The sequence below is a fragment of the Podarcis liolepis genome, assembly GCF_965112155.1.
Source record: "Podarcis liolepis genome assembly, chromosome: 15".
In the NCBI taxonomy this organism is placed as follows: domain Eukaryota; kingdom Metazoa; phylum Chordata; class Lepidosauria; order Squamata; family Lacertidae; genus Podarcis; species Podarcis liolepis.
Genome location: NC_139566.1, coordinates 29,488,094 through 29,510,346, shown reverse-complemented (window position 1 = coordinate 29,510,346; position 22,253 = coordinate 29,488,094). Strand labels below are relative to the sequence as shown.

The 22,253-nt window shown below is 44.1% G+C and overlaps 2 protein-coding genes across 9 annotated transcripts in view; both read left to right on the top strand.

The window, feature by feature from the left end:
- LOC310694963 (immunoglobulin lambda-1 light chain-like) overlaps positions 1-22,253 on the top strand; it is a 91,223-nt gene that overhangs the window by 24,901 nt on the left and 44,069 nt on the right. The window contains exons 1-2 of one of the 6 annotated variants that reach the window (XM_083478894.1): positions 3,503-3,563; positions 3,769-4,068. The exons of 2 other annotated variants lie outside the window; for them this stretch is intronic. In XM_083478894.1, the coding sequence (XP_083335020.1) occupies positions 3,518-3,563; positions 3,769-4,068 (346 nt within the window). In that variant the 5' untranslated portion in view covers positions 3,503-3,517. Of the gene's footprint in view, positions 1-3,502; positions 3,564-3,768; positions 4,069-7,871; positions 7,961-8,151; positions 8,452-12,704; positions 12,800-12,926; positions 13,233-22,253 lie in introns of those variants that run through there. 3 more of the 6 variants (XM_083478890.1, XM_083478889.1, XM_083478891.1) reach the window with 3 other exon arrangements.
- LOC310694969 (immunoglobulin lambda-1 light chain-like) overlaps positions 1-22,253 on the top strand; it is a 67,117-nt gene that overhangs the window by 30,178 nt on the left and 14,686 nt on the right. Inside the window, exons 1-2 of one of the 3 annotated variants that reach the window (XM_083478905.1) lie at positions 16,530-16,615; positions 16,801-17,096. The exons of 1 other annotated variant lie outside the window; for it this stretch is intronic. In XM_083478905.1, coding sequence (XP_083335031.1) covers positions 16,579-16,615; positions 16,801-17,096 — 333 coding nt within the window. In that variant the 5' untranslated portion in view covers positions 16,530-16,578. Of the gene's footprint in view, positions 1-16,529; positions 16,616-16,800; positions 17,097-20,169; positions 20,281-20,380; positions 20,677-22,253 lie in introns of those variants that run through there. One more of the 3 variants, XM_083478904.1, reaches the window with a different exon arrangement.

The following is a 22,253-nucleotide window of genomic DNA, read 5'->3' as shown; positions in this document are numbered from 1 at the left end:
GTCCGTCGCCGTCAGTGGGCAGGGTATCAGACAGACGAGACTGCTGCGTTCCCCTGGAAAAAATTTTTCCAGTGCGCGCTGGGTAGGCACAGTTGTCCTCTCTCTTGTACCCCGTCCAGTGAGGCGAAGGGGCTGCGTTCCAGCAGACCACTTATCCGAGTCGCAGGCACCATAAAATGTAGCACCCTGCTTGTGGTTAACGCTTAGCTGGAATGAAATATTCAACGCAGCAACAGAGAAATTAAAATAATAATTTATTTGTCAGACAAATAAATGAGAGGCACAGTGGTATATGGTTACCAAGCTCTGGCCTGCCTCCTGCCATTATGGCCAGCACTTATATTCCCTTAATCCAGCCCCCTTTGCTCCTCCTGTGGCTGCCTCTGTTCAATCAGCCTGGTTGAATTTCCTATTGGCTGATTGCTATAACCAATTCTAAAAGATACACCCATATCCTCCTGTCCTTATATGGAACACAAAGAGCTATATATTGTTACATCTATAAATGACAAATAAGTAGTAATATATCTTACATGTGTCTCAACAAGGAATCTTAATTACCAGCTCACCTCTTGCCCTCCTTGCCCTATTGCCTTCTAAAACAAATGGTTAATAATTTTAAATTTTTATCTTGAACAGATGTCAGAGACCTTGGGTTCATATTCTCATGCATCATCAATGAAATATCTCCTTTTGGAGGTCTTTAAACAAAGGCCTGACAGCCATCCGTCATGAGTGCTCGATTGGCGTCTCATTTCTGGCAGGGGGGGCTAGGCTGATGGCTGGCTTAATTTCAGGATAAATCTAGCATTTCTTAAATCCTTTGCATAATTACATTTAAGCCAGCATATTTAAACTTCCTCAAAGTAAAAAGGAAGGAACAGTAGGAAGGAACAGTTTACAGCCTCAAAATAAAATAGGAAAAAAGCCTCTTCCCCTGTTTACACTCCCCCCCTTCTCCAGCCAGTTGCTTTGTTTCCATGTGCTCTTGGCCTTTTGTCCTGTGGCTCAAGTTTAACGGTTTTATTTTACTATTTACTCATTCCTAATTATGTTTGGTCTATGTAACCTTGTTCTTAACCTGTAATTCCCTTTTTACGACTTTGAGAATTGTTTTCTGCTATAAATCAAGGGGGGGGCCCTTGTCTAGGAGGAAAACATTGCCAGTGTTTTCTTAAGCAGCTGGCCTTCTTGCCTGGCATGAAACTTTTGAAAATCTTTAAGCTCTCTCTTTAATTTAGGAACCTGATCAAGATATAAGCCAATATATGCCTTGATTAAAAATGCAGTCTATATTCAGATGCCACACTGACATATGGTTGTCAAGCCTCTGCTTAAAGACCTCCAAAGTAGGAGACTCCACCACACTCCTTGGCAGCAAATTCCACTGTCGAACAGCTCTTACTGTCAGGAAGTTCTTCCTAATGCTTAGTTGGAATCTTCTTTCTTGTAGTTTGGATCCATTGCTCCGTGTCCGCTTCTCTGGAGCAGCAGAAAACAACCTTTCTCCCTCCTCTATGTGACATCCTTTTATATATTTGAACATGGCTATCATATCACCCCTTAACCTCCTCTTCCAGGCTAAACATGCCCAGCTCCCTTAGTCGTTCCTCATAAGGCATCGTTTCCAGGCCTTTGACCATTTTGGTTGCCCTCCTCTGGACACGTTCCAGTTTGTCAGTGTCCTCCTCCTCCCCCTCCTCCTCCTCCTTCTTCTTCTTCTTCTGGTGTCAAAATGTGGAAAACTGAACCAAAGAGTGGGAAAAGGTGTAACAGAGAGAAGCTGTTACTTAGCATTACTCCCCTAATACTGAGATCATGATTAGCTGTGAAATCCAAGTCTTGGATTAATAAAATTGAAACTAGAAAGCTAACAGATATTGGCAAGATGCAAAAGGATCCAAAGCGGGCAGAGTGGGATTCCTTGAAAACTGGAATTTATTATGTAAACTTCATTTGGAATGTCATAAATTCAAATTCAACCTTAGAAGAGCACTGCTGAAATTACAGCTATGAAGAAAATCCTTAATTAAATAATCATTTCATCTTGGATTAGTGGGTGAGTTTTCGGCTTGCATTTTCTCAAAATAATAATAATAATAAATACAGTCATACCTTGGAAATCCACAATTCTTCAGATTCTTCATGCACACGAAAGCTCATACCAATAACAAACTCAGTTGGTCTCTAAGGTGCTACTGGAAGGAATTTTTTTATTTTGTTCCGACTACGACAGACCAGCACGGCTACCTACCTGTAACTAAGACTGACTAGATTGTGATTTCAGTATTTTGCTTTGAAATGTGATGCAGGCGTTTTGTGGTGTCTACTGTTCTGGCTTCAACCTCCAGGGGACAATGTTGGGCCACCTAACCGTTTTTTTAAAAAATAGTGAATTATATTACAAAACGGAAAGTGGTTACAAAAACTGAACTGTTGGGGTGAAGCGAAGCGTCAGAATGTTTTTACTTATGCCTGACGACTCGCTTAGGAGACATTTGCATGAGGAGCAGTGCTGATGAGCCACTTTCCCCCCTGTAATCACAGTTTGCAATGGAGAGAAGTTTCCATTGCAACCTGGACAAAGCTTCAGAGTTTGGGAGCTGATTTTATTTCTTAATTCCCACCTTTGTTGTGAGTCCCTAAATCTGAGAAAGGAGGGTGGTGGGTTGGCTTCTTTCAACAAGGAGTGCTTAAATACGTTTTCATATTATTATTATTATTATTATTATTATTATTATTATTAAGCATCATCAACATCCAGGGATATGTTCAAGCCAGGCAAAATCATTGGGGGCCACAGCATCATGAAAGTGAGGCATGTGGCCTGAAGAGGGCATGTTCTGAGCATGTCCTGAGAGCCACAAAAGGAAATATCTGAAGGAGCTTCTCCACCTTCCATTGCTCAGCCCGGACACTGAGGTCTTCCTCCGAGGGTCTTCTGCTGGTTCCCTCACTGCGAGAAGTGAGGTTACAGGGAACCAGGCAGAGGGCCTTCTTGACAGTGGCACCCTGCCTCGGGAACGCCCTCCCATCAGATGTCAAAGGGATAAAGAACTGCACAACTATCAGAAGACATGTGAAGGCAGCCCTGCAATTGAAAATTTATGTTTGACATTTTCATATGTCTTTATGTAAACTGTAAGCTGCCCAGAGTGGCTGGGGCAGCCCAGCCAGATGGGTGGGGGGTAATAATAATAATAATAATAATAATAATAATAATAATAATAATAATTTTGGGAGGTCATGTTCAGCCCCTGGTTCTATAGCTCCCCAATCATGACCTAAACAATACATAGAAGCTTCAATCTTCTGTGAAAACACCCCTTTCTGTTCTGTGGTCATCTGCTGGATGTTCCCTGTATTTCCTCATATTCTTTCTAGCAAGGCCAACGGGTGTCGAGGTATTTGCATAATTGCTCGTGCCTCATTTCCCAGGTGATTTAAGAGGGTGGTAGGGAGGTGCCACCAGACTAGAGATCTGTTTGTGTGATCCACCCTCCTTTTGACATTCACTATGGCCTGGATTCTTGTTCTCGTCACATGTCTCACTTACTGTTCAGGTATGTTTGTGGAGACCTAACGTATTATTTGACTTGACTTCTGTTACTTTTCACAAGAAGATAATAATTTTCTGAAATCTGAGGGCACACAAAATGATCCATGTACCAGCAAGAAAGCTATTTGTCTTCTACAATAGTCTTTCCTAATATTTGAGACCACTGGAAATGATTCATGTGCTTGTATTTGACTTTTCTTTTTGCAAAGGTGTCACATCGCAGACAACATTGTTCCAGCCTGCCTCTGAGTCTGTGCTCCCGGGTCAAACTGTCAAATTCTCCTGCTCTAGAAGTAGTGGCAGCTTGCAAGCTTATAGCTGGCATCAACAGAAAGGTGGACAGGCTCCCCGTTTTGTGTTCTATGCTACCAGCACCCGGGGAGACGGGATCCCTGATCGGTTCGCTGCCTCCACCTCTGGGAACACTTACTATTTAACCATCACCAATGTCCAGGCTGAAGACGAGGCGGTTTATTACTGTGCTGACTGGGTGACAGGCAGTAATGTGTTCCACAGTGGTACCATCTGATGGGGAACTGATACAAAAACCTCTCTCTCACACTTCCCCTAGAGTTTTCAAACAAGGATCGCTCAGGAGCTGACTTATACCAGAGAAGAATGACAGATCAAGTTGATGGATCATGCTGAAATCGTTAAAATGACCGGAATAATCAGAAATCAGGAAGGCCAAGAACTTCCACTTCTGAGAACACTGTTTATTTGCAATTTCCAACCTCCTGGCTAAATTGTATTCTCCTCAGGGGTGTCAAACTGAATAAAATATTCTTAGGGGGGAGAGACAAGTAAGCCCTGCCCCGCAAAGCTGATCACAGGACACGACACACACAGCACCATTTGAATGGCAATGCCCATCAACTTGGGGGGGGGGGAGGAGAGGCAGCCCCACCAAACATTTTATTGGAGGGAGGGCGAAGGGACTTCAGCCCCTAGGAGTTGGCTCCTATGGTTCCCCTTGTTGGTTTTTAATGCTATTTACTGGCTTTCTGCTGTTGTCTGGGTTTTGACTGCTTTGATAGTTTTCAGTACTATCTATTGCAGACTTCCGCAAACTCGGCCCTCCATATGTTTTTGGCCTACAACTCCCACGATCCCTAGCTAGCAGTGGTCAGGGATAATGGGAATTGTAGTCTTAAAACATCTGGAGGGCCATGTTTGAGGAAGCCTGATCTATAGTCTTTATGTCCTTTTGGTTTTATTTAGGGAACCGCCAACAGCCATGAATGATCGGGGTGTATAATACAGTGGTACCTTGGGTTACAGACGCTTCAGGTTACAGACTCCGCTAACCCAGAAATAGTACCTCGGGTTAAGAACTTTGCTTCAGGATAAGAACAGAAATCGCACGGTGGTGGCATGGCAGCAGTGGGAGGCCCCATTAGCTAAAGTGGTACCTCAGGTTAAGAACAGTTTCAGGTTAAGAACGGACTTCCGGAACGAATTAAGTTATTAACCCGAGGTACCACTGTACTGGCAAAATTTATCATTTTTGAGTACCTTCTGGATGGGACGTTGGAGTTCATCTAACTGCTGAATGCCGGAATCTTGCAAACCTCAGCATATCTGACAGGTAGCTTCCCATCCATCGCTTAAATGCCACCATAGTGGAAGATCCTATTATCTCTCAAGTCGTTTGATCTACTCTTGAGCAGCTTGTTACCATTGTGAGGTTATTATTATTATTATTTATTAAATTTATATACCACCCTATACCCAGCGGTCTCAGGGCGGTTCACAGAATAAAATCAAGATATAAAACCACAAAATACATCATAAAAGTAAAAGCAACCACCCAATAGCTCCCCTCCCCCACAAACAAACCCCACATTTTAAAAGGGCATAGGAAGTAAATCAGATCAACCAAAGGCCTGGTTAAAAAAGAACGTTTCTGCCTGGCGCCAAAAGGTGTGTAATGAAGGCGCTGGGCAAACTTCCCTGGGGAGAGCATTCCACAGATGGGGAGCCAATGTATTATTATATACATTGTTATATGTGCAACGTTATACAAAATATATATTCCAGGTTTCCAAAAGGAATTAGCATCTAAACTGATACATGCGACACCGCATAGCTGTATCAAAATGAGTATGAACTATGTAGAAGAATAAACAGATTCACACATTTACAATATACATGTGTGTGTTGACTGCCAATAAACTATGATCCTTCCACAACAATACAAAGCAGGACCTCCCGTGAATGTTGTTTTCAAGCACAACTTCACACAACCAAAGTTGAACACACCCTTTCTTCCTGGTGTGGAAAGCAAGGGGAATGTGAATGCAGAAGACTGACTAAACAAAATTTAAAAAATTCCTTCCAGTAGCACCTTAGAGACCAACCGAGTTTGTTATTGGTATGAGCTTTTGTGAGCATCCACACTTCTTCAGATTCTTCATGCACACGAAAGCTCATACCAATAACAAACTCAGTTGGTCTCTAAGGTGCTACTGGAAGGAATTTTTTATTTTGCTTCGACTACGACAGACCAAAACGGCTACCTACCTGTAACTAAGACTGACTAGATTGTGATTTCAGTATTTTGGTTTGAAATGTGATGCAGGCGTTTTGGGGTGTCTGCTGTTCTGGCTTTAACCTCCAGGGGACAATGTTGGGCCACCTACCCGTTTTATAAAAATAATAATAGTGAATTATATTACCAAACGGAGAATTGTTACAAAAACTGAACTGTTGGGGTGAAGCGAAGCGTCAGAATGTTTTTTCTTATGCCTGACTACTCGCTTGAGGAGGAGCAGGCTTCCTGCACAACACCTTGAAATCAACCTGAATTGTGCAGCCTCAATTTGCTGGTACGTGACTGAATCTCACCTGAAAATAATGGCAAGCTGGAATTGCCTCAAATGAAGAAATAGTTGGAGCTGCTATAAGGCAGATTCCCATAAATAAAAGGGTTTCAACACCAAGGCAGACACAACTGGCTGTCTTAGACACAACTGGCTGTTCTTATGCCTGACGACTCGTTTAGGAGACATTTGCATGAGGAGCAGTGCTGATGAGACACACACACACACACACACACACACACACACACACACACACACACACCCATAATCACAGTTTGTAATGGAGAGAAGTTTCCATTGCAACCTGGACAAAGCTTCAGAGTTCGGGAGCTGATTTTATTTCTTAATTCCCACCTTTGTTGTGAGTCCCTAAATCTGAGAAAGGAGGGTGGTGGGTTGGCTTCTTTCAACAAGGAGTGCTTATACGTTTGCATATTATTATTATTAAAGGTAAAGGAACCACTGACCATTAGGTTCAGTCGTGACCGACTCTGGGGTTGCAGCGCTCATCTTGCTTTACTGGCCGAGGGAGCCGGCGTACAGCTTCCGGGTCATGTGGCCAGCATGACTAAGCCACTTCTGGCGAACCAGAGCAGCGCACGCAAACGCCGTTTACCTTCCCGCCGGAAGCACTTTGATGTGCTTTCGAACTGCTAGATTGGCAGGAGCAGGGACTGAGCAATGGGAGCTCACCCTGTCACGGGGATTTGAACCGCCAACCTTCTGATCAGCAAATCCCAGCGTCCCTATTATTATTATTATAATTAAGCATCATCAACATTCAGGGATATGTTCAAGCCAGGCAAAATCATTGGGGACCACAGCACCATGTAAGTGAGGCATGTGGCCTGAAGAGGGCATGTTCTGAGCATGTTCTGAGAGCCACAAAAGGAAATATCTGAAGGAGCTTCTCCACCTTCCATTGCTTAGCCCGGACACTGTGGTCTTCCTCCGAGGGTCTTCTGCTGCTTCCCTCACTGTGAGGTTACAGGGAACCAGGCAGAGGGCCTTCTTGACAGTGGCACCCTGCCTCGGGAATGCCCTCCCATCAGATGTCAAAGAGATAAAGAACTACACAACTATCAGAAGACTTCTGAAGGCAGCCCTGCAATGGAAAATTTATGTTTGACATTTTACTATGTCTTTATGTAAACTGTTAGCCACCCAGAGTGGCTGGGGCAGCCCAGCCAGATGGTGGGTAATAATAATAATAATAATAATAATAATAATAATAATAATAATAATAATAATTTTGGGAGGTCATGTTCAGCCCCTGGTTCTATAGCTCCGCAATCATAACCTAAACAATACATAGAAGCTTCAATCTTCTGTGAAAACACCCCTTTCTGTTCTGTGGTCATCTGCTGGATGTTCCCTGTATTTCCTCATATTCTTTCTAGCAAAGCCAATGGGTGTCGAGGTATTTGCATAATTACTTGTGCCTCATTTCCCAGGTGATTTAAGATGGTGGTAGGGAGGTGCCACAGGATTAGAGATCTGTTTGTGGGATCTGCCCTCCTTTTGACATTCAACATGGCCTGGATCCTTGTTCTCGTCACATGTCTCAGTTACTGTTCAGGTATGTTTGTGGAGACCTAATGTATTATTTGACTTGACTTCTGTTACTTTTCACGAGAAGATAATAATTTTCTGAAATCTGATGGTGCAGAAAATGATGCATGTACCAGCAAGAAAGCTATAGTCTTTCCTAATATTTGAGAACACTGGAAATGATTCACGTGCTTTTATTTGACTTTTCTTTCTGCAAAGGTGTCACATCGCAGACAACATTGATCCAGCCTGCCTCCATGTCTGTGCTCCCGGGTCAAACTGTCAAATTCTCCTGCTCTAGAAGTAGTGGCAGCTTGTATGATTATAGCTGGTATCAACAGAAAGGTGGACAGGCTCCCCGTTTTGTGTTCTATGCTACCAGCACCCGGGGAGACGGGATCCCTGATCGGTTCGCTGCCTCCACCTCTGGGAACACTTACTATTTAACCATCTCCAATGTCCAGGAAGAAGACGAGGCGGTTTATTACTGTGCTGACTTTGTGACAGGCAGTAACGTGTTCCACAGTGGTACCATCTGATGGGGAACTGATACAAAAACCTCTCTCTCACACTTCCCCTAGAGTTTTCAAACAAGGATCGCTCAGGAGCTGACTTATACCAGAGAAGAATGACAGATGAAGTTGATGGATTATGCCGAAATGGCTAAAACGACTGGAAGAATCAGAAATCAGGAAGACTAAAATTTTAATAAGGAATGGGGAAAATGTATGATTTGTCTTAAAAACCATTGCAGACATTTGAAATCATCAGTAGGATTGGAAAAACACATGTATTTTAAGGGTGAATTTTGGACACTATGGAGAAATAAAAGATTTGGATTTTCATAAAAGATGCAGGAAGAAATTATTAACAATAGGACCCACAAAGGGGAGGATGGGAGGCCAGGAAATGCTTTGGAATCTTGTTTCTATGTTGTACAGTGGTACCTCAGGTTACATATGCCCCAGGTTACAGACTCCGCTAACCCAGAAATAGTGCTTCAGGTTAAGAACTTTGCTTCAGGATGAGAACAGAAATCGTGCTCCGGCACGCGGCGGCAGCAGGAGGCCCCATTAGCTAAAGTGGTGCTTCAGGTTAAGAACAGTTTCAGGTTAAGAACGGACCTCCGGAACGAATTAAGTAAGTACTTAACCTGAGGTACCACTGTATGTTGGATTTGTGACTGTAAAATGTTAATCTGAAAAACCAAATGAATGAATGAATGAATGAATAATGTCAGCTCCTCTCCTGAGACAGGGCCAAGCATGAAGTGGTTTGGGCAAGAGCATAGATTCTTTGGGTACTCTGAACGACAGGGATGGGGCCACTGCAGAGGTTGAGTACCTCCATCTTCTGCAATGATGCTTGACATAAGGAATTTCTTTCAATACTGTTACAAGAGAGCTGGACCGAATCATCACTATATATTCTATACAATGTCAAGAGCAGGGTAAGAGGGACCACAAATTGCTTCACTCATTCCACCTCTGGAAACACTGTTTCTTTGCAATTTCCAACCTCCTGGCTATATTGTATTCCCCTCGGGGGTACCAACTTGAATAAAATATGGTGGGGGGCAGGTAAGCCCTGCCTAACTGATCACAAGATGCGGCACACACACCTCATTTGAATGGCAATGCCCATCAATTGGGGGGGGGGCATCAAACATTTTATTGGAGGGAGGGCGAAGGGACTTCAGCCCCTAGGAGTTGGCTCCTATGATTCCCCTTATTGGTTTTTAATGCTATTTACTGGTGTTCTGCTGTAATCTGGGTTTTGGCTGCTTTCAGTTAGCCTTTTGATAGTTTTCAGTACCATTGCATTCAGTACCATCCATGGATGCTTTTGAATTATGGTGCTGGAGGAGACTCTTGAGAGTCCCATGGACTGCAAGAAGATCAAACCTCTCCATTCTGAAGGAAATCAGCCCTGGGTGCTCACTGGAAGGACAGATCCTGAAGCTGAGGCTCCAAGACTTTGGCCACCTCATGAGTAGAGAAGACTCCCTGGAAAAGACCCTGATGTTGGGAAAGATGGAGGGCACAAGGAGAAGGGGACGACAGAGGGCGAGATGGTTGGACAGTGTTCTCGAAGCTACCAGCATGAGTTTGACCAAGCCGCGGGAGGCAGTGGAAGACAGGAGTGCCTGGCGTGCTCTGGTGCATGGGGTCACGAAGACTAAACACGACTAAATGACTAAACAACAACAACAGAGGCATCTTGTACCTGTGTTCAGTGTCATGTGTGAACAAGCCTATAGTCTCTCCTGAGTGTTGGTACATTCATATGGCAAGGAATGGAACTTGCAAACCCAACAGGTGAGACCTGCAAGCAACAAAAGGTTGCAGCATGCAGTTCAGACACGGCAGAAAAAGATTGCCCAGATTTTCACTGTGATCCTAACCCTTTGAGATAAATTTCATTTTTGGATTGCCTTGGGAATTTCCAGCCAGGGCAGCAAGTATCATTCTCACCATTCAATTATATATTCTAGTCAGGTCTGGAAGGTTCCCGAGGGCCAGACAGAGAGGCTGGAGGGCCGCATTAAGCCTCTGGATCTAAGATCCCACTCCTGTCCTAAACAAAATGCCATTCTTCTTTTAAACTGCCTAACGCATGCAAAATTATTTCATTAGAAGTTCCTCACATTTCCTGCCCCTAGCAAAGCCAATGGGCGTTGATATATTTGCATGAGAAGTCTTTCTTCATTTCATGTGGGATTTAAGAGAGGGGGAGGAAGGTGCAGCTAGATTAGAGAACCTTTATTCCTCTCAGACTCAAATCGATTTCCACCATGGCAAAGCTGTGTGTTTTATTCATGTTCCTCAGTTACTGCTCAGGTCTGGTTGTGGAGGAAATATGGGGCTGGTGACCATGCTATTTGTCTTCTTTATTTATCACTAAAACAGAATTAATACTTTTTTCTGAAATTTAAGAAAACAGAAAATGATGCATAGTTGTTTCCCCCCCCCTTTTCTTTACAAAGGTGTCAGTTCACAGCACACATTGACTCAGTCAGCCTCCGAATCTGGGACTTTGGGCCAGACCCTGATTCTCTCCTGCTCTAAAAGCAGCAGCAGCAAGAGTGCATTCCGCTGGTATCAACAGAAACCTGGAGAAGCTCCTTGCTTTGTGCTCTACGGCACCAGCGACAGGGGAGAAGGGATCCCAGATCGGTTCACTGGCTCTGTCTCTGGGAACACTGGCTATTTAACTATCTCCAACCTCCAGGCTGAAGACGAGGCCGTTTATTACTGTTGCGTTTGGGAGGACACCAGTGGCTTCAAGTTCCACAGTGGTGAAATCTGATGGAGAACCGAGACAAAAAGCTTCACTCTTCCTCGCTGCAGCAAGAAACCTGAACCACACAATCACTTGTTTGAGCCTCAAAGGAACAGCTTGGCCAGGGACAAGCTTGAAGTGGTTAGGGCAGGAGGGCAAGGGCTTTGCTCGAAGAGGATGGCAGAATATTGAGATGCTGGAAGAACTTAGAGGGCGCTTCTCTGGCAAAATGGTAGAACAAGCAGAGCTTGTGGGGAAAATAAATAACCAATTTAAATGGGCATAAGGCTTGAGCTGCAAGTACTCTTTTCTAACTGAATGGCACTGTTTTATTATGTACATAGAGGAAAACCAAAATAGTAACAACAACAACAATTTATTATTTATACCCTGCCCATCTGGCTGGGTTTCCCCAGCCACTCTGGGCTGCTCCCAACAGAATATTAAAAACACGACAAAACATCAAACATCAAACATCAAAAACTTCCCTAAACAGGGCTTCCTTCAGATGCTTTCTAAAAGTCAGATAGTTGTTTGTTTCCTTGATATCTGATGGGAGGGCGTTTAACAGGGCAGGCGCCACTACTGAGAAGGCCCTCTGCCTGGTTCCCTGTAGTTTCCCTTCTTGCAGTGAGGAAACCGCCAGAAGGCCCTTGGAGCTGGACCTCAGTGTCCGGGCTGAATGATGGGAGTGGAGACGCTCCTTCAAGTATACTGGGCCGAGGCCATTTAGGGCTTGAAAGGTCATCACCAACACTTTGAATGGTGCTTGGAAATGTACTGGGAGCCAATATAGGTCTTTCAGGACCGGTGTTATATGGTCTCGGCGGACGCTCCCACTCACCAGTCTAGGTGCCACATTCTGGATTAATTGTAGTTTCTGGGTCACCTTCAAAGGTAGCCCTACGTAGAACACATTGCAGTAGTCCAAGCGGGAGATAACCAGAGCATGCACCACTCTGGCGAGACAGTCTGTGGGCAGGTAGAGTCTCAGTCTGTGTACCAGATGGAGTTGGTAGACAATGGACTCTCCACAACCCATCGGCACAACCCTTCTTCCTCTGACCTGTGTTCTGTGTCCCACCACCATTCTCCTGGCTTGGAGCCTTCCCACACTGATGCTTCCCTGAGGTTTCCCCCAGCTGTAGTCTCCCACCATTCTTCTTCATCTAGCCAGTCCCTGACATCATGACTTGTCAGAAATCACACCCCTTCCTCCAAGGGGAGCTTTCCAGGGGCTGTCTGCTAGTGGTGTGTGTGTGTGTGTGTGTGTGTGTGTGTGTACCAGAGGCAAAGCTGAGCAGATGTGACTCTTATTTTTGTACAAAAGGTCACGCCCTTCATGCAAAACCTGCTCTGTGGTCATCTGAGAGACCTTCATCACAGTTCTTCATAATGTCTCCAGAAAAGCCAATGGGTTCAGATATATTTGCATGATAGATCATCCCTCAGCTCCTGGGGTATATAAGAGACCCCCTTCCCTCTTATAGATTAGAGAGCTGTTTGCCTCTGGGACTCACCTTCCTTTAGAATTTCACCATGGGCCAGATCCTTATCCTCTTAATTTTTCTCACTTACTTCTCAGGTATGGGTTATGTGGTCTAATGGGCTAGCAACAAAGCTGTTTCTCCATTTAGCACAGAAACAGAATACGTTTGTGATATTAAGGAACAGAGAATGATGCATCGGTTTTTCTTTTTCTTTCTGCAAAGGTGTCGCTTCACAGCCGACCTTGACTCAGGCAGCCTCCGAGTCTGTCTCCCCGGGCCAAGCAATTAAACTCTCCTGTTCTAAAAGTAGTGGTGGAAGCTGGGGCAGCTTTCACTGGTATCAACAGAAAGCTGGCCAGGCTCCTCGCTTCGTGTTCTATCATACCAGCACCTGGGGAGAAGGGGTCCCAGATCGGTTCACAGGTTCTTATTCAGGGAACACAGGCTATTTAACCATCACCAACATCCAGGCTGAAGACGAGGCCGTTTATTACTGTTGTGCTTATGAGAACTCTGGTAGCTTCCAGTTCCACAGTGGTGCAATCTGATGGGGAACTGAGACAAAAACCTTCACTCCTCCTTTCTAGAGTGATGAATTCAAAACAGCTCGAGCCTGAAAGTGACAGTTCTTCTCCCTGGGAAGGGACAGGCTTGAAGGACAGCAAAATGAAATAAGAGTTCATTAACAGAAATGCATTTGGCTTGGGTCTTACACATGCGGTGAAATTAAGTGCACATGCACAATATTCCTGCCTAATCACACATTTTGGGTTGCTCAAGTAGCCAAGTGTGTATCTGGAATGGGTTGTGGCTCATGCTCTTTATAGAAAATTTCTTTATGGAAATATACCATCAAGTCTATTATCTGGGTGGGAATATAAAATAGACAGAGACTGATCTATTCAAACAGAAGCACACAGGAGGTGATCTTTAATTACTGCTGCAGGACACCCCACCTGCCCTGTTGAAGAGAGAAGACGATAATACTTTATTATATAAATACATGAAACTACATAAAAGCATAAAAGTACATTTCTATTGGTGAAGTCACAATACATACCATCCTTTTTTATTGCAATCTTTACAGAGAGAGCCTATAGAACCCAGCCTCTTGGATAATGGCATTGTCCCGAGTGAATCTCCATCCCCTGTCTCTCCCACTTCCTCATTCACCATCATCATCACCTCCTCTACAGGTGCTGCCTTCAAACTTCCTCCATGAGGTTTGTGGCAGGTTGAAACCAACTAAGTGGAGCCCTGGATATGTTTATAGTTCAGCCCTGATAGCATCACTGACCAGATGTGCTGGATCTACGCACATTAAAAAATCAGTACAGGAAAACACATTATAAAAGCTCATAATGGAAAATCCCATTGGTGACAGGTCATAGCTCTACAGCGCCATCTGGTGTTGTATGTTTATGATGCAGTTATAAAAATATAATTGATGAAATGGAGGCAGCGATAGATTTTACTTTCATGGGCTCAATGATCACTGCGGCTGGTGATAGCAGTCATGAAATTAAAAGATGCCTGCTTCTTGGGAGAAAAGCGATGACAAACCTAGACAGCATCTTAAAAAGCAAAGACGTCACCTTGCTGACAAAGGTCCGTTAAAGCTATGGTTTTCCCAGTTGTGATGCATGGAAGTGAGAGCTGGACTATAAGAAGGCTGATCGTTGAAGAGTTGATGCTTTTGAATGATGGTGCTGGAGGAGACTCTTGAGAGTCCCATGGACTGCAAGAAGATCAAACCTATCCATTCTTAAGGAAATCAGCCCTGAGTGCTCACTGGAAGGACAGATCCTGAAGCTGCGGCTCCAATACTTTGGCCACCTCATGAGAAGAGAAGACTCCCTGGAAAAGACCCTGATGTTGGGAAAGATGGAGGGCACAAGGAGAAGGGGACGGCAGAGGACGAGATGGTTGGACAGTGATCTCAAAGCTACTAACATGAGTTTGAGCAAACTGCGGGAGACAGTGGAAGACAGGAGTGCCTGGCGTGCTCTGGTCCATGGGGTCACAAAGAGTCAGACACGCCTAAATGACTAAACAACAAAAGCTGAGTCCACAGTCAAGTTTCTATTCTATATCTGTAATATCTAAAAACCAGGCCATATCAGTCAAATGTGTTCTGGAAAACCATGGTCTTACGCCAACTGCTTGAGCACTGAATACCAGCATTGGTTTTCATATGATATAACCTTCCTGTTCATGTTGAGCATAGCTATAGGATGACTGCTTTTCTAGCTTTAACCTTTAAGGGGAGATGTTGGTCTATTTTTGGCAGATTAGTGGTTCTGAGAGACCTGCTCCCTCTTGCACCTGCGATGTGAAGTGAAGCAGGAGAATGTTCACTAAGCATGGCTACATGTCTGACGCTTTCTGTTCACTCATGCTCAGATTGGCATGAATGCAGCAAATATATCAGGTACAAGTACACCTTCGGCAGACAAAAAGAGTCGGGAAAGAATGTGCAAGTGCGTGAATAGATTAATTCCATGTCCTCATTTATTTCCTTTTTAAACAAAAGTTTCATTCACTTTGGTTTCTGTTCTTTGGAGTGCATTTGGTATTCTGTTTGATTGTTTCCCCCTTGAGTGCACTGCGTGGACAGGCGGAGTCCCCCACATCCTGAGCGCCCCCCCCCATCATGTGGAATAACGACTCAAGACAACGTGCTATGGGATTAAATTGGCCACAACTTTATTAAATTTCAAATGTGGGTAGACCTTGGCTCAGGCATTGGGCGTTCTCCCTCCCCAGTCCCCAGCCGGGGACCTAGGGAGCATCAGGGTTATCCAGTGGGGGGGGGGTGGGCAGGCTCTGGAGAACATATGTTCAAGCAGAGATAGACGCCCCCATTATGCCGCCGCCGCAGGGGAGAGCAATGACGACCTCTCGGCGTACAGTCAAGGCCTCCCCTCAAAATCCCCTTTAACAGGGAATCCTGGTATCACCGCTGCAAAGAGGAAGATGGACAAAAGGATTCCGCCCAAGGCCTGATACCGCCAAAGTTGTGACGTTTTGCTACAGGAAAGGCGAAACCTGCCAATGCAGGGAAATTCCTTTCCGGCCCTTTGACAGTGACCTTAACGTAGCAGCGCCGCATACCTGTGAAGAAAAGTTAACCTGCAAAACCTGTGAAGAAAAGTTTACCTGCAAAATAAGGCATTAACTGAGGGTGGGTAGGGTGGGAGAAGCTCTGGAGCCAAGTGAGGATTCCCAGGTAAGATCCTCCCTCTATTGTGTGGGCAGGTAATCCCTCCCCCACCTGCCCTGATCTCCTTGGCAACGCTTCCCCCAGGTGGGATTGGACAACTGACTGGGGTAGGCGGAGACCTCCAGGTATCCCACCTGAGGGAAGGCAAAGCCAAGCCTATGCTGATGGAGCCGCTCCAGATCCAGGGGCTGTGCGTGTCCACGCAAAGGTCGCCCCCCGTTTTATGCGGGGAATAATACCTGCCTGTCTTTTATGTTTAAATCTATCAAGTGCAAGTACAGCAAGCAAAAGTCATTTGTTATTTCAACTTTACAAGAGAGAGTGTCTTGGGAAGTTTTTATAAGAGGGAAAAGGGAAGTAACTAAAAGGGCAAAATACCCTGTCTCTCTTCCACATAACTCTGTAAATGGGAAGCAAAGTTTAATTCCCACAAGATATCCCTCCACAAAAAGTGTTCACCCTTCATTTTCTACAGTGCCATGGCATGAATTTTATCCCGAGGGGTGGAGAGGAGGGTGTGCTGCGTTTTCAAGGGAAATGATTTGAATGTAGGGCGGGGTCAGGATATTGAAAAGATTTAAGAGAGCAGAGACACATCTGAAGCAGAAATCTCTGTGCCTTAAGGAGGGAGAGCTCCTCTGCGTTCCCATCATGCTCTGGGCCTGCCTCTTCCTCACCTATTTCTCAGGTAGGAGAGAGAAAGGTCTTTCTTTCTTTCTTTCTTTCTTTCTTTCTTTCTTTCTTTCTTTCTTTCTTTCTTTCTTTCTTTCTCTCTCTCTCTCTCTCTCTCTCTCTCTCTCTCTCTCTCTTCTGAAGAGAAGACCAAAGAGGATTCTAATGTGTCATGAGATATTTTGTCTCTTTCTCTTTCAGTATCTTTGGCCCAGTATGTGTTGACGCAGCCCCCATCAGTGTCCGTGTCTCTGGGACAAGATGCCCAAATCACTTGTTCTGGGAGCAACATTGGGAGCAAATATGTGCAGTGGTACCAGCAGAAACCCAGCCAGGCCCCTGTACTGCTAATGTATTACAGTGATCGCAGGCCCACAGGGATCTCGGACCGAGTCTCTGGCACCAAGTCTGGCAACACAGCCAGACTGAGCATTGCCAGAGCCCAAGCAGAGGATGAGTCCAATTATTACTGCCAGGTGTGGGACAGCAACACAGCTCACAGTGAAACAGGCAGATGGGGAAGTGCGACAAAAACCTCTTGCTGAAAAAGGCAGCTGCTATCATACTCTGTCTTCAGAAGAGGGACTTTTCACTGGAATTGAGTTTTCATTTTTTAAAAAAGCTGATTCCTACTGCCTTGCAATGGCCACCTTGTGACCCTCCACTTTGCCTTGAGTTGCATTTATTTTATTTACAGATAGGTAGCCGTGTTGGTCTGCCATAGTCAAAATAAAAAAATTCTTCAGAAGTGTGCATGCACACGAAAGCTCATACCAAGAACTAACTTAGTTGGTCTTTAAGGTGCTACTAGAAGGAATTTTTTATTTATTTTATTGCTACCTTCACTTCCTTGATTCATGAGGGAATGTGAGTTAAGGGGATTCACTGAGGAACATAACTTAGCCTAGGCTGCGGGAGCACAGCTGGAGTACCTAACATATATATGCCTGGTCACAGAGTTGTATCCTGAACTACTGGTCTCTGGCAGCCTTATCTTCCATTTCAAAGAATCGTAGAATTGTAGAACTGGAATGAGCCCCCCTTCAAAGTCATCTAATTAAGTAGTTGTCATTAAGCAGTCAGAAAATCCAAGCATTAACTCTGTTCTGTAGAAAAAAGAAAAAAGAAAACAGCCCTCCGTTTTCTCTGTCCTGATCTCCAAAAAAGGCAGACTTCAGATCTATGATGTACCAGTGTGAGGTATAATGGCATCTTTGAAGTCCAGAATCCATAGAAGCTTATAGAAGTGTGCCATTATCTTCTAGTGGTCTGGAAGGTTTCTAATGTTCCAAGGTTTTCAAGGGAACAGACCTGCAGCTTGAATGACTTCATTGTGTTATCTATCTTTCAAGGTCCAACTGTTTCTGGGCTGCCAGAAATGCAGTCTGACGGGGTCTCAGGTTATTCTTACTTTCTCTACTGTTCTTTCAATCTCTCATTCTGGATTCATTTTCACTTCCCTAGAGTACACAGTACACGCAAGCTTTATTTTACCACTATATTTTGCTGCAACTGGATAATGAAGAGATTGCCTTTCCAGGGACAATTATGTTGAACTTTCAAGCTTGTTTTTGCCTTAGCAAACGCTTACTAATGAATCTATTGATTCCTGAGTCCTGCCTGTTACCTCACACCTTCTTGGAGCTGCTATTCTGCTAACAACTGCACATGCATGACCCTAGAGTCTTTGGGACATGAATCCTGACAACTGGAACAGGTGGCATTTTAGTAAACAACTCTGGTGATCTATAAAGCACCAGAGATGATGAGATCTGCTCGATTCAGCCAGACAGAGGGGGCTTATTCACACATTACTGTTTTATAGCACTACCCCGCCATGTTGGAAATTCCTGGATTTTAGTGGGGAAGGCTGATGAAGGAGGTTCACACAGGTTGATAACTTAGCATAGGCTGTGTGAGCACAGCTGGATCAGCCATGTGGAGGGAGCAGCCCAGAATTCCTCACACATCAAAATTCACATGTAGATTTGAGAGAACAAAGCCTTGGTTACCTATTTCTAAAGGTGAGGAGAAGAGACATGGGCTAAACCTAGCAGGTGGTGTAAAAATTGGGGTTTGGCTTTTGCTGCCCAGCTCCCAGTCATTGTATCACCACCCTGTTCATTGCTTTATTGTTAAACTGGCTGGCAGCAGCTCCCAGGGATTTCAGACAGAAGCACTTCTCTCTTCCCACTCTTCTCTCCACCAAACAGGGATGGTCTACATTCGGCTCCATTTTCCATTGTAAATGGAGGCATCACCAAGACATTGGCAGCCATGTTTTATGAACGTTGGAAAAATGTTGAAATGAAATTACTTGGCTCTTGTAAAAATGTTTAAAGAATTAGGTAAAAAGGTAATGGTTATGAGAAGCTGGTAAAAATAAGATTTAAGTTTTAAGTTTTAAGGTGTTTTTTTATAAGATAAGATGAAAATAGAGTAAGGTAATGTAGTGACGGAATAATAATAATAATAATAATACTAATACTAATACTAATAATAATAATAATAATAATAATAATAATAATAATATCTTTATTGTCATTGCCCCCTTCGGGGACAACGAAATTACAACGAATATTATGAATTATGGAAAGGATTTGCTGTAACAATTATTAATCAAGATACAAGAGATGGGAGGAGGAGGAGGTCAGGGAAAGAAGGTAATGAAAATGGAGAATTTGAAAGTGATGGTTTTCTTTTTTCTTTTTCTGTTTTTTGCTTTTGTCTTTTTTTCTTTGTAATTTTTTTTAAAAAATTCTTTTTTCAATAAATATCATTTTTTTAAAAAAGGACATTGGCAGCCATCGCTCATGCACACTCAGATGGCTGTGCTGATCAGAGTGCTGTGGTGGGGCTGCCATGTGAAGGCAGTGAACTCTACCTATCCCCAGTGGTCAGCAACACACAAACCATTTCTCACACCTGTCTAGGACTGGGCAGAGGAGGAATGGTGGAGACCGCCTCCCCAGCTTGACCCTTCCAGGGAGGAGGAAGAGAAAGACAGTTCAGATTTACAAGAGGGGTTTGAGGGAGATCATAGCTCAGGGGCAGATAAGGGGAAATATACAATATACAATGTGACACTAGATGGCGATGGTGAGCCTTATAGAAAATTCAATGTATTAAAAAAACTTTTTAAAAAAGAATTCTCAGAACATTTGTTATATGTGTTTTGAATCCACCTTAGATACAAACCTAGGTAATACATATTAGTAACATAACAAATACCTGCCTATCTTTTATGTTTAATCTAGCAAGGGCAAGTACACCGAGCAAAAGTTATTTATTATTTAAACTTTAAAAGAGAGTGTCTTGCATAGTTTTTATAAAAGTGAAAGGGGAATTAACTAAAGAGTCTATCAACCTGGGCTCTCTTCTGCATAACACTGCAAATGGAAACTAGAGTTTAATTCCCACAAGATGCCCCTCCCCCCAAATAAGTGTTCACCCTTCATTTTCTACAGTGCCATAGCATGCATTTTATCCCCAGGGGTGGAGAGGAGGGTGTGCTGTGTTTTCAAGGGAAATGATTTGAATGTAGGGCTGGGTCACAAGATCAAAAAGATTTAAAAGAGCAGAGAGACAGGTCTGAAACAGACACCTTTCTGCTTAAGGAAGGAGAGCTCCTCTGCGTTCCCATCATGCTCTGGGCCTGCCTCTTCCTCACCTATTTCTCAGGTAGGAGGGAAAAAAGTGTGTTTTTCTTTCTTTCTTCTATGCGACAGACCAAAGAGGATTCTAACATACCATGAGATATTTTTTCCTTTTTCTCTTTCAGGATCTTTGGCCCAGTATGTGTTGACGCAGCCCCCATCAGTGTCTGTTTCTCTGGGGCAAGATGTCCAGATCCCTTGTTCCGGAAGCAACATTGGTGGGAAGAATGTGCAGTGGTACCAGCAGAAACCCAGCCAGGCCCCTGTACTGTTAATATATGCAGACAATCAGAGACCCACTGGGATCTCGGACCGATTCTCTGGCACCAACTCCGGCAACACAGCCACACTGAGCATTGCCAGAGCCCAAGCAGACGATGAGGCCGATTATTACTGCCAGGTGTGGGACAGCAACACAGCTCACAGTGACACAGGCAGATGGGGAAGTGCGACAAAAACCTCTTGCTGAAAAAGGCAGCTGCTATCATACTCTGTTTTCAGAAGAGCGACCTTCCAGTGGAATTGAATTTTCATGAAAAGAGGCTTATTCTCACCTCCAAACCCCCACTTTCCCTAGAATTACACTTGCTGCTGCCCCTCGCTCCCTCATTTAATGAGGGGAAGCAAATGAAGGGGCTTCACTGAGGTAGAGAATTTAGCATAGACTTCAAGTGTGCATCGGAAATAGACAGCAAGTCTATGCCAGGCCACAGAGAGGCTTATTTTGTCATTATTTAGAGCATTTGTACCCTGCTCTTTGGTCAAAGAGGCTCCCAGAGTGGCCTACATACAAGCAATTGAAACATGACACTCCTTCCCCATAGGGTATAAGCTCAGGAAAACCACGACACACAAGGCGAAAGGAACAGGGAGGGCAGAGGAAAATATAAATCCATCTCAGGCACCAGTGTCTAAACAGTTGTGCCTATAATGACCAGCTGGCCCAGTTTGGGGGCAGGAAGGAACTGATGGAGTTGGACTTCCAGCAAAGCTGACAAAATGAGCCTTGTTTGCTATTTCTCTCACTGAGGCAAATCTGATGGGATGGCTGCCCCCCCGCCCCCAGTTGAGGGGAGAGGAGGCCTGAGGGAGCTGGCCTCTCATTTCAAACTGCTGTTCTCTGGCTACGTTGGGCACCACTTATCCTCCGTGTCTGACCCTCCCTTAACTACATCTCAGTGCTCATAAACGCCACACTTTTTTAAAAAATTATTTATTTGGTTTTTCAGATTAAAACTTTTTAGTCACATATCCAACATACAACATAAAAACAAGATTCCAATGAATCTCCTGGACTTCCCTCCTCCCCTTTGTGGGTCCTGTTGTTAATCATTTCCTCCTGCATCATTTATAATAATCCAAATATTTTACCTCTCCATTGTCCAAAATTCATCATTGAACTACAAGTGATATTCTGATCGTACTAATGATTTTAACTGTTTACAATGGACTTTAAGATAACTTATAAATTTTTCCCCTCATTGAAATTTTGATTTTCCTGATTTCTGATTCTTCTAGTTACTTTAGCTATTTCAGCATAATCCATCAACTTGATCTGCCATTCTTCTCTGGTCAGGACCTACCATCCTTTTGTCTGTCATGATCTCCAACCCACATGGACTTCAGATGACGTATTGGGAAAGGTGGCGAAATTAAGTACCCTAAACCATCATGGTGTTTCAATAAACATCTCTAGAGGGTGCTGGCAGACTTGGTAAGATCCACTCTGTGCAACCAGGCAGAAGGGGCTGAAATAGCATGATGCTTACAGAGCACTAACCACATCCTCCTCTTTCTCACATGATACACTGCCACCACATATCCCTTGGGACAGATTATGCATCCAAAAGAAATCAGGAATGGGTCTCTCATCACCTGAGCAATAAGTGAGGGCCAGAAGGAAGGGAAACCAGGCCATGATGTTCATTACAGAGGAATGATCTTTGCTGTGAAAATGGCGCATCGGGATAGCTTTTCTCCCTATTCTTAAACCCTACC